Source organism: Sinohyriopsis cumingii, unplaced genomic scaffold, assembly GCF_028554795.1.
Source record: "Sinohyriopsis cumingii isolate HCF-2022 unplaced genomic scaffold, ASM2855479v2 utg001542l, whole genome shotgun sequence".
In the NCBI taxonomy this organism is placed as follows: Eukaryota; Metazoa; Mollusca; class Bivalvia; order Unionida; family Unionidae; genus Sinohyriopsis; species Sinohyriopsis cumingii.
The window spans coordinates 968,826-990,747 of record NW_028316015.1 but is presented as its reverse complement, the minus strand read 5'-3'; the positions used below and the strand labels follow the sequence as shown (position 1 = coordinate 990,747).

General features: G+C 36.8%; 1 protein-coding gene across 1 annotated transcript in view; it reads left to right on the top strand.

Moving 5' to 3' along the window:
* LOC149771972 (pre-mRNA-splicing factor RBM22-like) overlaps nucleotides 1-21,922 on the top strand; it is a 76,196-nt gene that overhangs the window by 258 nt on the left and 54,016 nt on the right. Inside the window, exon 2 of the mRNA XM_089948012.1 lies at nucleotides 5,709-5,762. Coding sequence (XP_089804138.1) covers nucleotides 5,709-5,762 — 54 coding nt within the window. The remainder of the gene's footprint in view (nucleotides 1-5,708; nucleotides 5,763-21,922) is intronic.

Below are 21,922 nucleotides of genomic sequence, written 5' to 3'. Positions count from 1 at the left end.
TAGTGCTATGTCTTACTATCCAAATAACGGCCTTGTATAGCCTGTTCCGATGTTGGTTGACATCGGAATGAGTAAAAGTTTCAGGAATATCTCACACTTGGCCGCCTATATCGACACGCATCCACTAATTTATGTGTAATTAATATACTTACTGTGCTGTCTTTATCCTGGCGGAATGAAAATATGACACTAGCAAATGGACGCATTTTCATGTTCCGTTGACATACATTTGAATTTGTTTCAATCGAGGGATGCCGAAGTATGTTTAAGTAGGTTCATGTGGTGGATATGTCTCTTGAACGAAATGAAACGTTGCTTACAGTTCCAATAGGCATACTATATTTTTATTTGTTTGTTTTAAAGAATAACATTTCAGCTTAACCCAATTTTGGCACTATCAGCTTTCATCGCTTTCCAGCCAACTGAAATGTAGGGCAACGAAACTTGAAAACAGGTCCATTTCTTTTGTGCTCTGTCTTAGTCCAGGAACTGGAAATGGATCCAGGGCATGGCCATCATTTATATTTAAAACTTCCATTAAGCATGAAATACGCAGATGATGATGGTGTTAGGGCAATACTGGTCACAGGTTAGAAATTATCAATGTTTCCATTTCCCCTCATTTGCACTTCAGGGACCCCCAAATTTTTAATATGACCCCCAGTTTTGATACTGAATATTTTTTTTACAGTCTGACCCCCATTTTTGACACTAAGGTGTTCTTTTTACTCTCAATCTTCCACCCATAGGGGATGCACTGAATTATAAATCAATGAATGAACTGAGTAAATTCTGTGCTTTCTGATCTAATTTATATTTTTAGTTATTGAAATTGGCAGGGGGGTATAAACAAATGGGGAGGTATAGTCGGACTATATTTATCTTAATGAGAACTGATATTCTTTAATTCCTATGTCTTGTGTTGAAGCTTTTTTTAATAGAAATAAAGTTAGGAACTTGTTCATTTAAACAAAAATTGTTCAGATAGAAATTGTGTATATTTAGGTGAATAAATTCTTGATAGTTTCTTGAAATATCTTTACATTCTGCAAAGGTTTTATCTGGCAGTTCCAGATGATAGGGGCAATTGAAGATAATGTTCTACCTATAAAAAAAATCTCTTACATTAAGGCAATGCTTCAAGTAAACCCAGTGATTGCTACATTGAACACAGCATTGTATCCAACTGATGAACTCAGTTTTGTCATTGCTTTTCTTAAGACTTTTCTTGTTTGCACCAACAGCAGAGTTTAATGTTCTCTACAGACTCATTCTTCATTTTCTTCTGAGTTGCCTACTGATATGACATGACAGATGGATAAAGCTGTACCGATTAATAGGTCATACTCATAATTGGGCCGATTATTGGAACAATCGGTATAATTGGTATTGGCAGAAATAATCGGTGCCGATGTAAACAAATTTCCAAAATATAAATTTAATCATAACATTCATCTTGACATGACTTGAATTTTAAATCAGAATTAAATAGTGCAAATTAAGGAATAAACATTTTATTTGGGGGTTATTTGAAAGACATTATATTCTTAAAAGTAAATACTTTTTAACACGCTTGCTGTAAACTACCACTGATTGTCTGCTCACAACAAATTATTAATACCATGCATGCACTCATCCTAATCACAGCAGCCAACCAGCCAATGAGGCCTCATATGGCTGTTGAACATCCAGCATACACATTACAGGGATGGTCCTGGCTTTTAAAAAGTTGTTGCCCAAAAAAATCATCAAAAAAATCACCAGTCTCAATATTTTGTTGCCAGTTTTCAAAAAATGTCACCAGGATAAGTAGTGCATATTTTTCCAAGACTATTAATGTAATAGGCAATGAAAATTGAAAAAGATGGAATAGTTATTACTTTATTAACAACAAGCAATGCAGTCTCTCTTTTTTTAATAGAAACATCAGGTATTAACCCTTTACCTCATGCAAGCATCTTTTGACGCCTCTACTCCTTTCGCATGGAAGTGCCTTTTGATGCCTCTACTCCATTCACATGGAAGTGCCTTTTGATGCCTGCTGTAAACATCAGCCATTTTGAGCTGGTTTTCGGTGTGCCACCTTTCAGGAAAAAAACCCTATTAGGTACTACATTCATTTCTGCGAATGACAATTACGTCAGATCACGTGGTCGCTGTTTATGCACTGGTCAATATCAGCTATTAAAGTAACTGGGTCATAATCTCCACTCTCCAAAATGGCAGTCGTGGATTTCATTAAGTATTTACGAAGTTTTCACGATTAAAATCACAACTATGAAAGATTCAGTAACTTAGGTAAAGGCTCTGATATTGATGTAGGCAGCAATTAGTTTTTATAAATTATCAAATTCAGATGACTTAGTGATGTAGACGCCGTCGAAAAACATGTAAATTTCGAGTATGGGAAATAGCAGCTACAGTTGGTCACTCGGCCTCACTGACATGACGGTGAATGAGTTCTCTCAAGATTTTAAAGCACATAAAAAATTCTTCTGTGATAAATAATTACACAGCTGTAACAATCGGACTTTACTCTTCAATTTTTCCACACATAATAGATGTGTACCAAAAATGTAAAATGGATCAAATTGCTGTTAAACGTAACATACACTACATTGCTTAACAGTTCGCAGGCAGGCCTATGCATATGCGGTCGGCTAGGTAACAGGTGTTCTATTTATAGCGCGCTGCACTTTGTCACTATGCTCTATGAGGTTAAGGGTTAAGCAAATCAGTATTATGTATATTATTTTCCAAATGATAGTTTTGTAAGAAACTTTATTTAGATAATGATGTTTTAATACTAAAACCCTATTATCGTACTTTGCAATGTAAGATAAGTGACGCACATAATGTGACCGTTGATTTCACGCATTCAGGAATGAAATGCCCCCCCCCCCCTTTTTTTTTTATGGCTAGCTTCACAAAGTACATCTCTGTCAACCAGGAGTTCAGAAATTTATTTTTGCTGCTCTTTACATGCTTTGCTTGTTAGTGAATTGCTTCCTAAATCCCATGAATGATCGCTGAATGCTGTAGTTTTTTTCTCGACAAGCAAATTATGATCTCCATTCCCACCAATGAAACTTACACGGGTCAACTTGACCTGGCATTACTGTACCGTGTATATAAGCATTGATTACCATCATTAAATTAAAAGAAGGAATGAAGAAACATATCACAGAGCATATGTGCCCCCCAAACACTAATTTGGAATAAATATGTTATTTAGAAAAGAGTTTTATTTGCATATATGAGTTAACAATAAGAAATAAAGTGGGATATAAAATGTGGGAAATAGTTATCACATGTATGCTAGCTTGAGACCACATTTGAACTGTTAACATAAATCTGCACCCATTTTAGGCATTGTTAGTTATAACAAAAATAGGGCATGGTTTACTTGTCAATCCAATGCTAGTGCTTTCACTAGCTGTAGAACAGGCAGTTTCTTGAAATAATTGGTCTCATAATCGGTATCGGCAATTTTAATAATCTGCTTTATGTGGTATTGGCATAATTGGCAAAAAGTGACACTGGTACAGCTTTACAGATGGACCAGCAGTGTTAACACAATCTGTCTGGATTTCAGAGGGGTGTATGCTTAATTTTTTTAGTGTTGATTTGACAATGCTGACAGGCTCAGGGCTGGTGACTGAAAAGAATCACAAGCTCTGACTGAAATTCCACAAGCCTGGAGTCCAATTTCCATATGCTCAAAATTGTCCCATTTGTAATATTATTTGTCACATACTGTTGCAATTGCACCACTTCATATATGAAAAGATAAAAACAAAGTCATATTAAATTGGCTGGTGTATTTATTCGGATCTCAAAATATTTCACATAAAGTGATGTTTTCCTCCAGTTCCTGAGGTCAGCCATTGTCTAATTGTTCTAACAATGTCAGCAGATCATTAGTGCTCATCTGTAGCATGTCTTGGTTTATACAGGATCTTTTTACGTTTTTGATGTTCTTTAAAAGTACCACTTAATGTTTAACCAGTGTTTCATTACACTAATGTAAGCATGAGCAAGCAACAGAATTATTATTCATTAAACTTTTATTTGAAACATCTTGAACAACACAATAGCAATTAAACAAGACCAATAAAAATAAAATGAAAATAGTTAATCAAGTGTGTTTGTAGAAATCATTTTTAGTCATTAACTGTTGAATAAAAATATGACAACACCACATACATACGAACTAAATGGTTACCTTGTGAAAGACTAATTTTGACCTGAAAGCCTACTTTGGACCCAAACATTACTTATGATCTCATAGTAACCTTTTACATGTAAGACTGGTCTTTTGTGTTTAGGGAAGATAATGACTGTTTGGATGTGGAGGCAAACCCTCCCATCTGCCGGGGTGTCATAGTCACCTCATGTCCCTGACCGGTTTCGTTATCATTTATTCATTTGCATTGCATGAAATATATGTGAGACTAAAAAGTGAATTCCAAGTGAGAATAAAAAAGCACTTGAGGGACATCCATAATCAAATAGATTCCCTCATGTCTAAGCATTTTAATTTATCTGACCACAACATAGATTATGTTAAATATTAGATAATAGAAATTATTAAATTTGATCCAGAGCTCTCTAATAGCACTATTTTTAGATAGAAAACTTGACTGCATATACAGTTACATACTCTGCAGCTGGTAGAGATTAGCATCTTGGTCTAAATGGAGTTCAGTCATTTTTAACTTAACTAGTCTTTATTGTTTGTTTAACTTATAGTTAGAAAACAAGTGTAATAGCCTTGATGCATGTCTAGTTTTCACTTTTTCATTTCTAAAATTTGGAACAAGTATATTTGTTTCAAGCACAAATCCTATCTCCTCAGTCTCCGTTTGTCTCCCACCCTACACCCCCTACTCCTTGGCATAATAAACAAATAGATTAGAATCCTAAATGACCTGAATGATGGCTAGAAGCCAATGTCATGCTTTGATGTTTCAAAATGAAAATATTTCTTATCACAAAATCAAACGCTTCAAAATAAAGAAGATATTAATGATAATTTTTACATTTGCCAAATTCATCTACATGGCGTTAAAGAATACATGCTTAGTGGCTGTTCATGCCACAAACCAAGTGACTTGTATGAAAAACGTTACATTCTTTGTCACTTTTTTGATGAATCTATCTTTAGCCACCAGAAAAGGAGTGATATTTTTACACTGAAGTCAGCCGATACTCTTGTTAACAATAGCCAGTTGGGATGGTGTTGAGCTTCAACCATCAGCCAAGGAGTGAATTTTTATTTTCAAGTCAGCTGACATGCTTGTTAACAATGGCCAGTTTGGATGGTGTTGAGCTTCAGTGTTATATTTTAGCACCAGTGTTTGAAAAGAAACAGTAACTTCTGAATGGAAATGTTTTTTGTTGTTTGTGGGGAAAAAACTATTTGAGTTGTAAGAGAATTATAATGTGTCTAAGTTGTAAAATTTTCATGTAAAATTGGTCTCTAACAGTGTATGAAATAAACTATAAACAATACACCATCTACCAACTGAGCTAATGTGGCTCCCAGATGATTAGTCATTTCACCCCTGTTTTTTTGTGTGACTATGCCCCACCATAAGTGTTTGCTTTAATAGTGGTAGCAATTACCACTCACACTGCATCCACTATTTCAGAATATACAATTCTTTTTCTGGCAATCACTTCATTTCTTTTGCTTCATTTTTCAGGAATTTCCAATTCTGTGTCAAACATGTCTTGGAGACAATCCATATATAAGAATGGTAAGTATTGGGAGTTTTTAATTTTAAAAGGTGATTTGTCCATCAGTTTATGCTGTGCTCAATATGTACCTACTATAAGATGAGTAACTTCATGAAACAAAGTTTTTTTGCATTCTAGATAACAAAAATTATCCTGAGATTATTTTTAAGGTTGGAATTCTTTTAATTCAAATCCTTAATGGAAAAGTCCACTTCATATTCCAGTCTGTTTGATGTTGTCTCTTGTTCCATCCATTAACATTCTCTTATCTGGCCATAACTTTGTAACAGTTAGAGAGATTTTCATGAAACTTTGCCAAAGGATATGTCATCACAACACCATGTATCACATATCATAGCCATGCCTCCAACCTTAAGGTCAAGGTCATAGGAAGGGAGAATGCAATTCAATGACTTGTATCCTTGTCCTGAGTAACTCTTTAACCAGTGACGATATTTTAGTAAACCTTTGATGAATACATCACTCCTTCGAGAACTCACGTCCTGATAACTTGCAATCCCGCTTATAACATGGAGTCAGGTGTGGATCCCATTTTTTTAAACCAACAAATACCCCAAAAATTGATTCCTATTTTTAAACTTGGAGAAAATCACGATACAAATTGGTAACTGAAATGCAGATATATTGCTCATTTCATGGTCGAAAACAGCAGATAGGACCTGGAAATTTTAATTAACATTTTGAAATTATCATCTTTTAATAACAAGTCATATACTTGAATGCAGTTTCTTCCCAGTTTCTTTCCAAACGACATTTTTATTACACCATAATTACCGATATTCAAGGAAATTTTGATCAATGAAAATGTCACCTATGCCTAGTGTGGTCAGTATATTAATATTTATATGGCAGATAAGTTTTATTAAGTGAAATTTGTGTTTTAATTCTTTCTTTTTGTTCCTCTTAAGTGTGATCATGAATACAATGTATATTTAAATGTAAAATATATCAATCTACCATAACAGCTATGTCCACAAGCCTTTCTCTCACAACCTAATTAAGTGCTGACCCTGTTTTGATAACTGACTTGCGGAAGTATTTGTTGTATTGTTGCACTAAATTAAAAGCTGGCTGTAACGTAATCAAGCTGACCCTTTGAGACCGGGCAGGGTTTTAAAGAAACAATAAACACGTTCGTGGATGACAAATGACAATATATTAAACACTGGTACTAATGATCTGAAAATAACACAGAAACACATAAAATGAATATAAAACAGATATGAAATATACTTTGACTACTATGTCACATTCAAGTAGTCAAAAAGTTCTAGAAACTCCATGTAAACTTCATGTACACAAATATCTCTAGCAAACTTTCATATAAACAAATGCTTGTTGCAAACCCATATAATCAACTACTGGTTGCAAACATTTATGTAGTCAGACACTACTGTCATAATTCACATGTAGTCAAACCACTACTTGTTATTGTTCTTTTACTTGTAGTCAATACACTACTTGTTATTGTACTTTACTTGTAGTCAATACACTACTTGTTATTGTCCTTTACTTGTAATCAAAACACTACTTGATTGGAAAATACACGTTGACACGGCCTTCTCTCTGGCACGGTCACTTTCCCCTCCGCACTTGTACCCATACGCTGGCACTGAATTGGTGGGTTATACTAGTAATGGTACACCAGACGTCATGGTATTCACAAGCCCATCCGGCTGCTCATAACCGGCGAGCTGAATATGGAAAATAAACACACCTTTCCAATAGTCTAATTTAATTGGAATGGGTTTTGTTGCAACTTCTTTAAGAATATACGATAGGTACGAAGTATGACATAGGAATGCTATGCAATAAAAACAAATATACGTAATGCTATGACATTAATACATACATAATATGTTTTGAAATTAGTCGTGATAGCGACTAGATGAAATTAACTCGCAACTACATTGCCTAGGTTATATCTTAATAAACTGAATTGCAAATATGATAAACGATGTGACCACATAATACAACAATGAACGTGCTTTTACGAAACTGAATAATTATTGTAAATAATAAAAAGAGTTGACTAAAAAAACATCTGACTCACCCAACTGTTTGGCTTTAACAAAATTACAATGGCACCTGCCCGACAGCTGAATATGTTTAAGAGCTTCCCTCTATATTGGCTGTGCCCTTCAATATTTCTACCCGATATATATAGTAGTGCGCAATAATACATTATTTCGCACATGCCGCGCGAGCAATAAAAGCGTCTTGCGATACGACGAAAAATTACATTTACAGAAATATTACAGCGCATGAAACAAGACAACCTGATTTAAATGAAAAGTATGGAGGACTAAATGAGCCATATCGGGCATTTCATAACACTGGCCTCTTGTGTAATATCACATTAATTATGTCTTTTGAATCAAATAAAGCAGGTGGAATAAAAGTAAAGTTAAAAAGCATGCAAATCTAAATCTAGTGGCCTCAGTCATATGTCGGGTGAACTCACTTAAGTTAATCAATTGAACTCTCTTATATATGGTTATTATGTATGTAACATAATAAACTACCTTAAATTAACCAACTCATTATTAACTCTGATCAAAGATAGCAAGGCAACCAAGCGAAATGAATACTTCATAAAAAAATATCTTGGTTTCACAAATACAGACCATTGTGGGCAAGCGAGTTCAGTTTTCCTGAACTGGCACTTACAGATATCCTCAAGGATGATAAGAAGTTTCACTATTACATGTACTTCCAATGAAATCATGACATCAGTATTGTATTAACTGAATAATACAAAAAGGGATTATGTATTTTCTAACTTGTCAGGAGTGTAACTTTTGAACCAGAGAAAATATTTTGATGAGACTTAGCAAATTACATACTATGACTAGAATATGTGTCCCCAGCTCAGGGTTGGTGCTGGCTCTAAAAAAAGTTGTCGCAAATAAAATCGCCTACCCCAATATTTTGTTGCCAATTTTTAAAAATGACTCCATTTTCATAATAGAGTACTACCTGTTTATCTTGACAGCTTCAGGACCAAGGTAATACTGTCCACATAAACAGATGTTTAGATAAGTGATGGGAGGGGTGAGTGGCTGAAAATAAGTTGAAATTTTGCATGCAAGTGAAATTTTTAAGAGGTGACCTGTCGTCAGTGATTTGGATTTGCACACAAAAACAATGGAAATTTTGATTAAATGAAGACAACTAGTCTTAAATACACATGTATATTGACAACTTACTGTTTTCTAGTACACTTCACAATGTGTAAAATAATGTACATGTGTATCAAAAATCCATGAATCATATGGTAGAAAATTCATTTTTCAGTGAGTATATATATATATATATATATATATATATATATATATATATATATATATACACACACACACTGCAACCCCGCTATAACGCGAATTCGGATATAATGCGGTTGCGGCATGGCTCCCGAAATTTTGTATATTCATTTGCAAATGAAAAAATATTTTTTGTTCAAAGTACATGAAATGGAGTATAAAAAAAATGTATTATCATTCTGGGCAAGAGATCACATATGAATTTGAACTTAATATGATCGTGGCATGGTTCCTTAAATTTTAAATACATGTGTACTTTTCACGTACCGGGAAAGAATATTTTTTTAAGTATGAGAAATTGTGTGTTAAACATTTATTATCATTTTAAGGAAGAGTTTGCATATGTATTTTTAATATACAACTGTAATACGATCATGACATAGCTTCTGAAGTTTAACAGTATCACCAGGTTCTTGAAGTGTTATGCCAAAATAAACATTGTCAGAAATGTTACTTAATACTGGTCCATGAGTAAAGCCAGTAAGTCGTCTTTGTGATTGTCTTCAATTAATTCTGTATACAATCGTTGCTCAAACAATAGCCAACATGTGTTTCTTCTTTAACTGCATACACAACCAAGCAGCAGACAATGAGGTGGTTGATAAAAGATTATCACAGTTTAATAAACATAAAAAATAAAAGCGGCCAACATGTTTGCTGGGCTTTGCGTTGTTATTAGACACAGTCAGTTGATCACTAAATAATGTCCGCTTTATTAGCTGGAAATTGAAAAGGTATGAAATAGCTGAATTTTTTTTACAAAAGTGACTTGTGACCATTGCAGGCCTACTGCACTTAGTTCTCTTGTTTTACATGGGTATTGTGTTTGTTTATGAACTAGTTATTAATTTCCTATATTTTTATAAAAATATTTTACCGTTATGGAAAAGCAAGTTCACAAATGCGAGTCGTTCTCTACACTTTGCGCAATGATTAGTATAGTAGTTTTCACGTTTCTTTCGATATTCACAAAATCTGAAGTAAAAGTTATATGCACGCTGAAAGCATGTGTTGATTGTTAATGATTGTTGCAGTAGTCATTCAAACGAATAGGCATACAAGCATTAATTATTGGAAATTTGCAATGGATAAATGTACACGGAAACGCATATGAGAAAATTTTAGCAGTATGACATTTTTACAGACACCGTTCATAGACCCTGGAACGTAATGAACCATGCACATGCTTCATCTTTCTTAACCTAATTTTGCTGTTAATTTTTCCCATTGAATTCAGACATATAATGATGTGTGACAAATTATTGAATAGTTTAAATATGTATGCAATTTTTGCAATGGAATTACATATATTATGGATTCATTGCAAGCCCCGACAGTATAATATCAGACGGCAAGTAAATGGTGTTGATACTTTGTTCATGCTGTATATTAGACATTGAATTCAGACACAATGATCTGGGGGAAAAATTTATTGAATATTGTAAATCTTTGTGCAATTTTTCAATGGAATTACATGCATTATAGATGAACTGCATGCCATGACGGCACAGTAGTAAACGTTGTTGATACCCTATTCATTCATATACATTAGACATGAAAATAAGTAGATGTGCCAATGAGTTGTTCTCTGAAAAAAGTAAATATATATGGTAGTCCTTACTTGATTTATATCCCGTTGTCAACAATCACGTTTAACTAAACAATTCACTCTGATATTCATTATCATAGTAACACATGGTTGTATAGTTGTTTATATGCTATAGGCTCATAATGTACTTGGTCCACATAACGAACTCAGCCCATTATTTACTCAGATCTCTCTGAGTTTGGTCAGCCTTTCGGTCCATGATTTACATAATAGTAATGTGGATGTAATGTTTTTTGTTTCAAAGGCCATTTCATTTTTATATTCTTTGTACGTTTCTTTCAGCAACCATTTATTCTGTAATAGAAATATAGTGGGGAAGAAATCATAATCCCAGAGTAATTATTATATATTGCATAATTAACATTTTGAAACTGCCCTTGCCCTACCACTGTTAATTGTTAATTGGGTTTTGCCATAGCATGTGTCTGCTCTACTATTTGTAATTGTCATGTGTTGAGATGTGTGAGTCTGATTACAGTTGCACTTCCCATCCATATACTGAAAATTTTGTATCAGCAATAAATATTTTCCATTATTCTTTGTTTAAAATGTCTTTGTCCTTGTAAGACCATTACGTTAAACGGTTAATTGACTTAAATGGATGTTTTTTATTCAAATAAAAAGATAAGCACACAAAGCAAACATTTCACAATCTTATGTATGTATTTTTCTAGTATAAAATTTTGTGTCTTTGTCCTGTCTTATTCCTTCTCTCAATCCATTGTTTTCATCTGATGTCACAAAACATGTTCACTTCTAAATCTGCCAGTTTGATTCCTTATCTATGAATACTGACACCTAACAGCATTGTTCTTCCCAAATAATTATTAAGGCATGTCTCATTTTGTGCATACAGATATCCTAATACATCACATTCTTTTGCACATATCAACTGCACAAGACAAAATGCGTGACTTTTATTTACTCTTTATTTTTTTCAAATAAACCATTGAAATTTCAATCATCTTTGTTATTCTTTCAGAAATAAATATATCCATCAATAAACAGACATAAACAAATGGATACACAAACAAGTAGAAACAATGATTTTCAGTGTGCTGAAATTAATCACTTGGTTATCGTTCAAGTTAAAAAGTCAATCGCTAATAAGTCATTTCATATTTCTAAAAGCATTTCATGAATACTCAGTTTGACAGTCATGTTCTGTTAGGTGCATGTTTCATTTTCATACACTGAAGATGAAACATCTTTGAAGAGTTCTCACTTTCATTCAGTATTGTCCTCCTTATTTCCACCACAAATACAATATTTGACCATTCTAATTAAAATTGTTTTGCCAGCTGTTTTTGGTAAAAGTACTTGCTTTCTCGAAAGGTATTTGCATATAGAAGTTCTAGCATAATATACATGCTATGAAATTTTAATTCTCTAACCGATACTGTATCCCAAAGATCATTGTCCAGAAATACTCATTCAATATAACTATCTTGGGGACATCATAAAATTTTCCTTTTAAATTGCATAGTCTGTTTGTTAAAAATGACTGCATTTCTATTTGATAGCAATATGCATGATTCTGGTTAAACTTCACTGTTCCATCTTTTAATATAAGCCAGGGAACTTCCAGTTTTATTTTTATTTTCATGCTATAGGGGCACTTAATTTCAAGTATAATCTCTATCATTTCGATGAAGGAAATATCCTTATTGACAATTAAATCAGTTTTTTGTTGCAGACAAAAGAGATAGCAGTCTTTTGTTTCATCAAATGATGGTACTTGGTTTGAGAAATCCTTAAATTATAATAAAAATGAATTTTATAAACCTAGGATTCCTTAGCGCATTGAGAAAGAACAAATGCTAAAGGACACATCATTATGATGAAATAATGAGAAGGCATTAGTTAAATTCCTTTTAACATGATATATTTTACTGAGTAACCAGGAGAAATTTGAGCAAAGGGGTTATATTTCTAACATTAAGAACGAAATGTGGAATTTATTACTGTATTGATTTGTAACAAGGAGGGTTGTATTTATTACTGTATTGATTTGTTCCACTTTATTAATCTTTAACCAGGTGATAATCCTATCAGAACCAATAAAAAGTTATGATTTTTAAAAAATATTAAATATAATCAACAAAACCTTTCAATGAATGGATTATATAAATTATGCTGATGTTTAGATGTACATATTTCCAATTGACACTAGTTATCATTCAACTGATAAAATAAAGACAAAATATTTCAGTTCATTTTGAATTTCAAGTAAGCTTAGAAATAGTTTTCTCAACATTTTCAGTTATGAAAAAAAAATCATTGAGCAAAAGATATTGTAACTGTCATTGTGAAAGAAACATGGGTATGAGATAATTATTGTAACATACATGTATTACAAACTCTTTGTCATCATGAGTTGCAGGAATCACAAGCAAGTGCATGCTGCTTTGCAGTTACTACTCTTGAACACTCTACACAATGGTCCGTACTCATTGATGCATTGATATGATCATAAAATTTTGGGGATATATATATATATATATATATATATATATATATATATATATATATATATAGATATATATAGATATATATATCGGTTGACCATTTGAAAAAGAGTGTGACTGCTCTCCTCGGGGCCCTGAGTGGCCAAGTGGTCTAAAGCGCTCTCCGTTATGGATCACTGCCATCTCACCTCTGTCTGCATGGGTTCGAGTCTCGAATTCAGCTAATGTGGGTATGTGATAAAGCTTCCCAGATGCTTCTAGTGGGTCCATGATTCATTCCAGGGTTTTACTGGGTTCTTCCTCCACCATTAATACTGGCCGCCATGTATAGCCTATTGTGTGCTGAAAAATGGCATTAAACCCTACAACAACAACAACGACTGCTCTCCTCATGACTAAGCAGAATGGCAAAGTTTGCATACTCAATACTGATTAACTAATTAGTTAGTAAATAACATATTTGGATTAAATATTTCTTGTTTAATAACATGTCTGACAAAACTGCACAAGATCACCAAAAATACAAACTTTTGTTGAAATGGACACTATTGGCTATTTATTGTTCAGTAGCAACAAGTGTTACAACGCCATATAAGATCAACCATACAAAATTACAAACAATACATAACTGGGTCTGAAACTGATATTGCTTTGTGAAGCCTTACAAGATCAAGGGTAAGGCCATAAGGCCAATCTGATTTAAATCAGATCTCTGCTTTTATCACATATGAGAGTGGAAATCAGATTTTAATCAGTTTGGGATAAGGCCGACTTTGTTGTGGGCTGACTCTTTAATGGGCCAAGTATGTTCTGAGGAAATTTTTTAATTAAATTTGTATGGGCTGAATCCATAATGGACCGACTTTGTTCTGGGTCAACTCCATTATGGACTGACTCCGTTACGTGCCGAGATCTCCTGTTAGCACCGCTACTTGTACATGTACTTAAATTGGCCTAGATTTTGATCAGCCAGAGACAATTACCATCTTGTTGAGGCTACCAAGCGGATGAGGCTATTCATAGGGAAATGAAAATGTAAACAAATTAAAAAGTTTAGGAAACAGTCTTGTGAGATGTCCCACCTTCAGTTAACTTGATGGCCAGATATCTATATTGGATATTTAATTTGGGTTTTACACTGCCATTGGTAAAAAACGTAAGAATGAACTTTTTTCTTGCAAGCAGGAAACTTTCACAGCATAATAAATATGTTCCAATCACTATGGAAAATGAAACAATGGATCAGTTTGCAGTGCTTTCATATAAGTTGGGTGCAGACTTCCTTTGATCAAACTTGGTATTTATTGAAGATTGTAGTCGGCTTGTTTTGAAGAAGGTGAACATGTTATTGAAGGCACAGCTAAAGGACCTCTTTGAAGGACCAAACAAATGCCTGTTTATTATTGCTGTAGCAACATCAAATACTTGTAAAACATTGAGGCAGAATTTGTATACAGAATGATCGGTGCTTCAAAGGTACAGTAATCAGTTTTCTTTGAAGATTCAGCAAAACTATTTTTTCTGGTGCATTTTTCAAAAAGAAAATTGCCGTCATTTGTTCAGTTGTATTCATTCCCATTCCCACCTTCAGAGGTAGTCGATTGTAGCTAGTCAGGTAACTTGAATATTTGGGTTATATTACAGCATACTGTACTCAGGCCAGTGGATTATGATATAACAATGTACTGTCAGGATGGTTTGTCAGTACGAACAAAGGATTTGTTTTTGTAACAATAGATTCCAGTACATTTTATATCCAAGTTTGCAGTTTGCTTTCATGGCCTTTGAATTTCTCCACTCCAAACCCAAGACCCAAATACAAGTTTCAACAGCCAAAAATGTTGTCGGCAAAGAAATCACCAGATGGTATATTTTGTTGCCAGTAAGGAAAAAACATCGCTGTTTGCAACATTGGCATAGCCCAGCACGATCCCTGCAACTTCAAGGTGAAGATCACAGCAATTGAAAATACAACTCTTACTTGTATGCTTATCCAGTGTATACCTTTGAACTGCTGGAGCTATGGAACTTTACCAGCTATGTAACTTTAACTGGACATTTTGATGGACTTATAAATGCCATGAATCTGCTGTTTATGATATATATATATATAAATGTTTCAGCTGTTTATCAGGTGGTAGTAGCAAACCGTATGTTTATCCCATTGATTTGCTATGGAGTTTTTTCTTTTCAGAATTTTTTTTATATACACAATTATCCTGTCATTGATCATAATGTTACAACATTTGTACTAAGATAAATCCACTCACAGTGTGGCAAACAATTTCTCTTTATTTTGTTCATATTGATGTCTCTTCTGACTTTCCACACCAGCAACATGTTTTGTGTCATGAGTGTCAACCATCAGACTGAACTGCCACCTTGTTTTATTAAAGGAGGGTGTACAAAATCTGTTCACAAATTTCATTATTGACACTGGAAGTACCTGTGAAATTTCTATCAAACAAATCACATTCAGACAGTGTTCTTGCATTCAGACTAGTTTTATCATTAATTCAGCTGCTGGTTAGTTAGTTAGTTTTGCCCGTCACCCTTGCCGGGGTATAGGCCGCCCACAAAAGATCACCAGAGGCTTCTGTCCTGTGCCATGCTGACACCAGGTGTGACCCAGCTTAGTGATGTCCGCCTCAAGGTCACGTCGCCAGGTGTTTCTTGGTCGTCCCCTTCTACGCTTGCCTTGAGGGTTCCATTTCAATGCCTGTCGTGTAATGTTGTATAGGGTGTGTCCTATCCAACCCCACCTTCTCTTCTTGATCTCGTCCTCTACTGGAAGCTGGGAGGTTCTCTGCCACAGGTTGGTGTTCCTGATGGTGTCTGGCCAGCAGATCTGAAGAATTCTTCTTAGGCAGCTGTTGATGAAGGTCTGAACTCTCTTTTCGGTCGACTTGGTGGTTCTCCAGGTCTCTGCTCCATACAGTAGGACTGACTTCACATTGGAGTTGAACAGTCTGATCTTGGTAGTTAAGGAAATTTCATTGGAGCTCCAGATGTTCTTGAGCTGTATGAAAACTGCTCTCGCCTTTCCGATCCTTGCCTTGACATCTGCATCTGTGCCACCCTGCTGGTTGATAATGCTGCCCAGGTACGTGAAGGACTCCACCTCTTCCAGGGGACTTCCCTGCAGTGTGATTGGGTTGTTACTGGCTTAATTGATCTTGAGGATCTTGGTCTTGTCTTTGTGGATGTTGAGGCCAATCTGTGCTGATGTGGCTGCCAGTATGTCGGTCTTGTCCTGCATTTGCTGCTGACTATGGGACAAGAGTGCTAGATCATCGGCAAAATCCAGGTCCTCAAGTTGACTCCACAATGTCCACTGGATCCCATTTCTCCACCCATTGGTGGATGTCTTCATAATCCAGTCGATGGCGAGAAGGAAGAGAAACGGCGACAGCAAGCAGCCTTGCCTCATGCCAGTCTGCACTAGGAAGCTGTCTGTGTGCTGTCCAGCATGAATGATTCTGCAGGACATTCCGTTGTAAGTGTTCTTGATCATGTTCACCAGCTTGGTTGGGATGCCATAGTGGCGAAGAAGTTTCCAGAGTGTCTCTCAGTCCACACTGTCAAATGCCTTCTCATAATCGACAAAGTTGATGTAGAGTGAAGAATTCCACTCCAACGACTGCTCGACTATGATGCGAAGAGTAGCTATTTGGTCTGTACACAATCTTTTCTTCCGGAAGCCCGCTTGCTCATCTCGCAACTGTGGGTCAATGGCCTTCTTCATCCTCTCCAAGAAGACCCAGTTGAAGACTTTCCCTGGTACTGATAAGAGTGTGATTCCTCTGTAGTTGGAGCAACTGCTGAGGTCGCCTTTCTTTGGGATCTTGATGAGGTGTCCCCCCTTCCAGTCAGTTGGTATTTCTTCTTCCTGCCAGATCCTCTCAAAGAGGTGGTATAGCATTTCCACTGAAGCATCTAAGTCTGCTCTGAGGGCTTCTGCTGGGATGCCATCAGGTCCAGCTGCCTTGCCGTTCTTCAGCTGGGTGATGGCTTTCCTGATCTCGTCTCTGGTGGGATTGTCACAGCTTATGGGGAGATCTGCATTGGCTGGGTGGATTTCTGGAGGATTTAGTGGGGCTGGCCTGTTCAACAGTTCTTCAAAATGTTCTGCCCATCTCTTAATTTGGTGTTCTGTACTTGCTATGGTCTTTCCCTGCTTGTCCTTTATGGGTCTCTCTGTTTTGCTGTACTTGCCAGACAGCTTTTTGGTGATGTCGTACAGCTTCATGTTTCCACTTCTTGTCGCTTCTTCTGCCTCTGCTGCCATTCCTTCAACATAGTTTCTCTTGTCTATCTTGATGCTTCTTTTCACTTCTCTGTGGGCATCAGTGTAATCTTTTTGTATCTTTACTTTTGTAGTTCTTGTCCTACTGCTATTTACTGCTGTTTTGTTCTGTATACGCTTCTGGATTTTGCGCAATGTTTCAGCTAAAATCCATTCTTTCTGTTGGTGCTTCCTGGGGCCTAGTACTTCTTGGCATGTTGATTTTATTGCCTCTTTAACTTTCTGCCATCTGTTGCTTGCATTGTCTTCCTCATCTTCAAGAAGCTCTTGTAGCACTTGGTACTTGTTGTTAAGTGTCAGTCTGTATTCTTCTTTAGTTTTTGCATCATTCAACGGGCTGATGTTATACTTTGTTTTCTTCTCTTTGGTGCCTATCCAGTTCTTCATCGGCTTAAGTTTCAGCTTTGCGACAACTAAGTGGTGGTCAGATGCCACATCTGCTCCCCTCTTCACCCTAACATCTTGCAGGGATCTTCTGAACTTCTTGGCTATGCAGATGTGGTCAATCTGATTTTCTGTCACATGGTCTGGTGATGTCCATGTGTTCTTGTGGATTCTCTTGTGGGGAAAGATGGTACCCTCAATGACCAGGTTGTTCAGTGCACAAAGGTCTGCAAATCTCTCTCCATTTTCGTTCATCTTGCCTAGGCCGTGGATCCCCATGGTTTGTTCATACCCTGTGTTGTCTGACCCAACTTTGGCATTGAAGTCACCCATGAAAATGTTGATGTCTTTGTCTGGGAAGCTCTCTACTATATTCTGTAGTCTGTGGTAAAACTGGTCCTTATCTTTTTCTTCACTGTCATTTGTTGGGGCGTAGCACTGTGTGATGTTCATCTTTATTTTCTCCTTCTTGGTCCTAAACGTTGCCATGAGGATTCTGGGCCCATGTGGTTCCCATCCTATCAGTGCATTATATGCTTGCTTTGACAGCAAGAGCCCCACCCCCTGTGTATGAGGTGCATTATTTTCCTCATGTCCTGAATACAGTAGCATCTCTTCTGTCATCAGTCTTCTTTGTCCGGATTGAGTCCATCTTGTCTCACTAATGCCCAGTAGGGATAGGTTGTAGTTCCACATCTCTGCTGCTACCTGTGCTGTTTTTCCAGCCTCATACATTGTCCTCACATTCCATATTGCGATGTTAATTCTCCTGTTTGATAGAAGGGTGGTCTGCTTTATGGCTTCGGTGGGCTCGCGGCTTTTACCACATAGCATCATAAATCTTCCAGAAGATGACCCTTCCTCCCTCAGGCTTTCAGTTTCTGGTTTTTCTTCTGTTGGCGTTTTTGTATCAAGTTGGGGTTTTACAGGGTCGGGTTGCTAGCCCCACGCCCAACCCTTCTCCTTTTACACCCAGGCTTGGGATCGGCCATGGCGGAGTTAATTCAGCTGCTGACAGTCTCTATAATGTGCTGGAGAATCACCCACTTCATTAGAACTGATGACTGACTTAATGTTCTCTCTTGGTTGATTGTAATTACTGATCAGTGTTTGCATTAACAAGTTGTGACATGTCACTAACATTTGCAGGAAAAGAATTAGGCTCCTACACAATAAATGAATTCAAAATCACTTGGTCTGGGAATTTCTCATACATATATGCATGAATAATCCACATATTAGACTGTACTGCTTTGACTGGAAGTCATTGTCTTGTGATGTTCTGTCCCTATGAAGTGACTGTAGTCACACATGGCTCTAAGAAACCCATTGCAGATGAGCCTAAAATGGGGTGTTTCTCCTTTGAATATGTTTCGGAACATATTAATGTCAGGAATATAAGCAATACTACCTCCCAAAAGATGAAAATTCATCTATCCTGTCGATATTGCATTGACATAGGGCAATAACTCTTGCCCACTGTCTCCCCTTGCCATTGCCAAGGGGTGCACATTTTAAGCTATGGCTCTGAGCTGACAATACATCATTCACATTGCCTCCCAAAAGCCATTGGATATTTGTAAAAAAACATTTCAGCCCATACATTGAGGATTATTCTGCAAGTTGTATAAATAATTTTCTTTTTTTGACCTATTTATTTGAATTTTCTCACTTATGCAGACTTATTTTCAGCAATTTTTAACTGTAGTACCTTACAGCAACATTGTAACAGATGTATTGTAGTTTGTGTTTCATGCACACTACCTGTTTATTTTTCACCCCTTGTGTAATGGTGGTTTTTGATACATTAAATGCAAGAACTTTAAGACCAAACCAGTACTCTCATGACTTGTATCTCATCTGTACAAAGTGTATCTCAGATTTGTCAGCCAACCTTGATCTACATAGGCCTAACCTAAATCACTCACACAAATTTAAACCCTTAGCCAGGACCTCGCTGAAGCTTCTCCCATTCTCTCCACACTGTGAACGTTTTCTTCATGACATATTGCTTAGCTTAAAGGTAGTGCCAACTGGCAATGGCAGGGGGAGATAATGCACAGTAGTTATTACCCATTGTTTGTATAATATAGTCAGAAAAGACTCCTCCTTTCTCATTTTTGTTCTACTCCACCTTATTTTTGTGACAATGGGAGAAATCCCTCCTTATGATAAAATCCTAGGAGCATTTCTGCATTTAAATGCTATACATGTATGTTCAACTTCAGAGCATGTAAGTCTACCATGACTCTTGTTTTGTTTATACTAAGTATACACTATCTATGATATGCAGTGTATGTACATGGTCAGAGGAAGTCTGGGCTAGAGTTTTAGCTAGTTAGTTACATACTGATTTGCTAATCTATGCTTTGTTTTCTCATGTCGTTTCAGGAGAAATGTTTACTAAAGGCATGAAATGCACGTTCAGAGAAACAGTCCATTAGGCACTGAATGGAAGGAAAGACAGAATAAGTTAAGGAAGACAACCTACAGTTCATTGTTGGTGATACCAACTCATTGGGAGTATTCCCCAATTTTAGGCAGCCCAGTGGTCATAAGTCCTCCACATGTACGAGCATGCTTTAGGGCCTGTAAGTCAGGGCACATGTGGTTCGTACCAGATCATTTGGATCCACTTCCTTATACCACTGCACAGTTACCGGCCTTCCAGCATTGGAGACCATTTGAGAAGATGGCTTGGCCAATTAGTTCATTGCTTGTATTTCCAGCTGATTGGGGTGGGTGGGGGTAGTTGTTTCCTAGTTTTAGGCAGCTCAGTGGGCGTAAGTCCCCCCATATATCTGAGTATGGTTTCTGGGCCTATAAGTCAGGATGCATGAGCTTTATACTGGATCCATTGAATCCAGTGTATAAACAAAACACACCTTTGCTGGCCATCACTGGCCATTTGGCTCTTCCATCATGGGGACCTTTTCATTATTTCATGGGGATCTTCATGACCCATCCGCCCATCTAACCGTACCATTGGCAACACGCCCTGGCCTTTCTAAGATGGAGATTTCAGTGAGAAATCTGTCCAGCCAGGTCTTTGGAATGGCCAGTACCAGTGATAGCCAGGCCATTTTTATACCACCAGCTTCCAAGCAAACTATTCACCAGCTAAACCAGCCTGCATTCCTGGCAGTGCCAAACTGCCTGATGTTGACTGCTTGTCCACAAGGGAGAGTTAGTGATATTTTCATAGGCGAATTGAGTCTTCATATCACCTGGTATATCTCCTCTAGAGCTGCAAGTAGACCCAGATTGGGCCTTGATGCAGAGTGAGTGCGACGGAACTCATTCAGATCAGTCATTCTTCACATGATCCGACCATGGAATGGACTGAAGTTAGGCTTTTGTGGTGCCATCAAGGATATTTATTGGGTGTTGGCTATTTCAGAATGCCCTCCATCCTCCATTGCTACTCTAAAGAAATTGGTAGATCTCAACGAGGAGGAAGAGACACATCATTAAGTTCCTTCCCCAGTTGGATAGACTTAAGGCAACAGATGCCTTCAGTACTGCTCTTCGGGCACTTCACAAGAATATAGCAGATGTGCATATGTCTGCTTGTCTGTTTTATAACTTAAGGCAGACATATGTGGTTCATGGCTGTCAGAGATGGTTTTGGATGTCATTGCACCTCCTTCATTGATGAATTTGGGATTGTTGGCACCTTTCAGACTCAACAGAGACACCTGGCAATAGCCATGCTTAAACAGTGATGACCAGGGCTGCTCACCATGCTATGACCAATACTTTGACAGATTCTGCCAACTTACTCCTAATACAATGTGTCATATGTCTGTAATCCATATATCTCAAACCTTATCATACTCTACCTTTTACAGATGATCCTTTTCAGGTCACTGTTGCTTTGGAGAAAGAATAGACAAAGTTCATGTGCAGGCAGCTCAGTCACATGTTCACCAATATCTATCCCTAGGAAGCAATTGTACAAAGGCGGTACGAAACCTAATTTTGAGCCCACTTAACCTCCCTACTCCTTCAGCACAGAGTGGGGGTGTCCAGGTCATTTGGAGTGGCTTCGATTTTCGTTCATCAACAG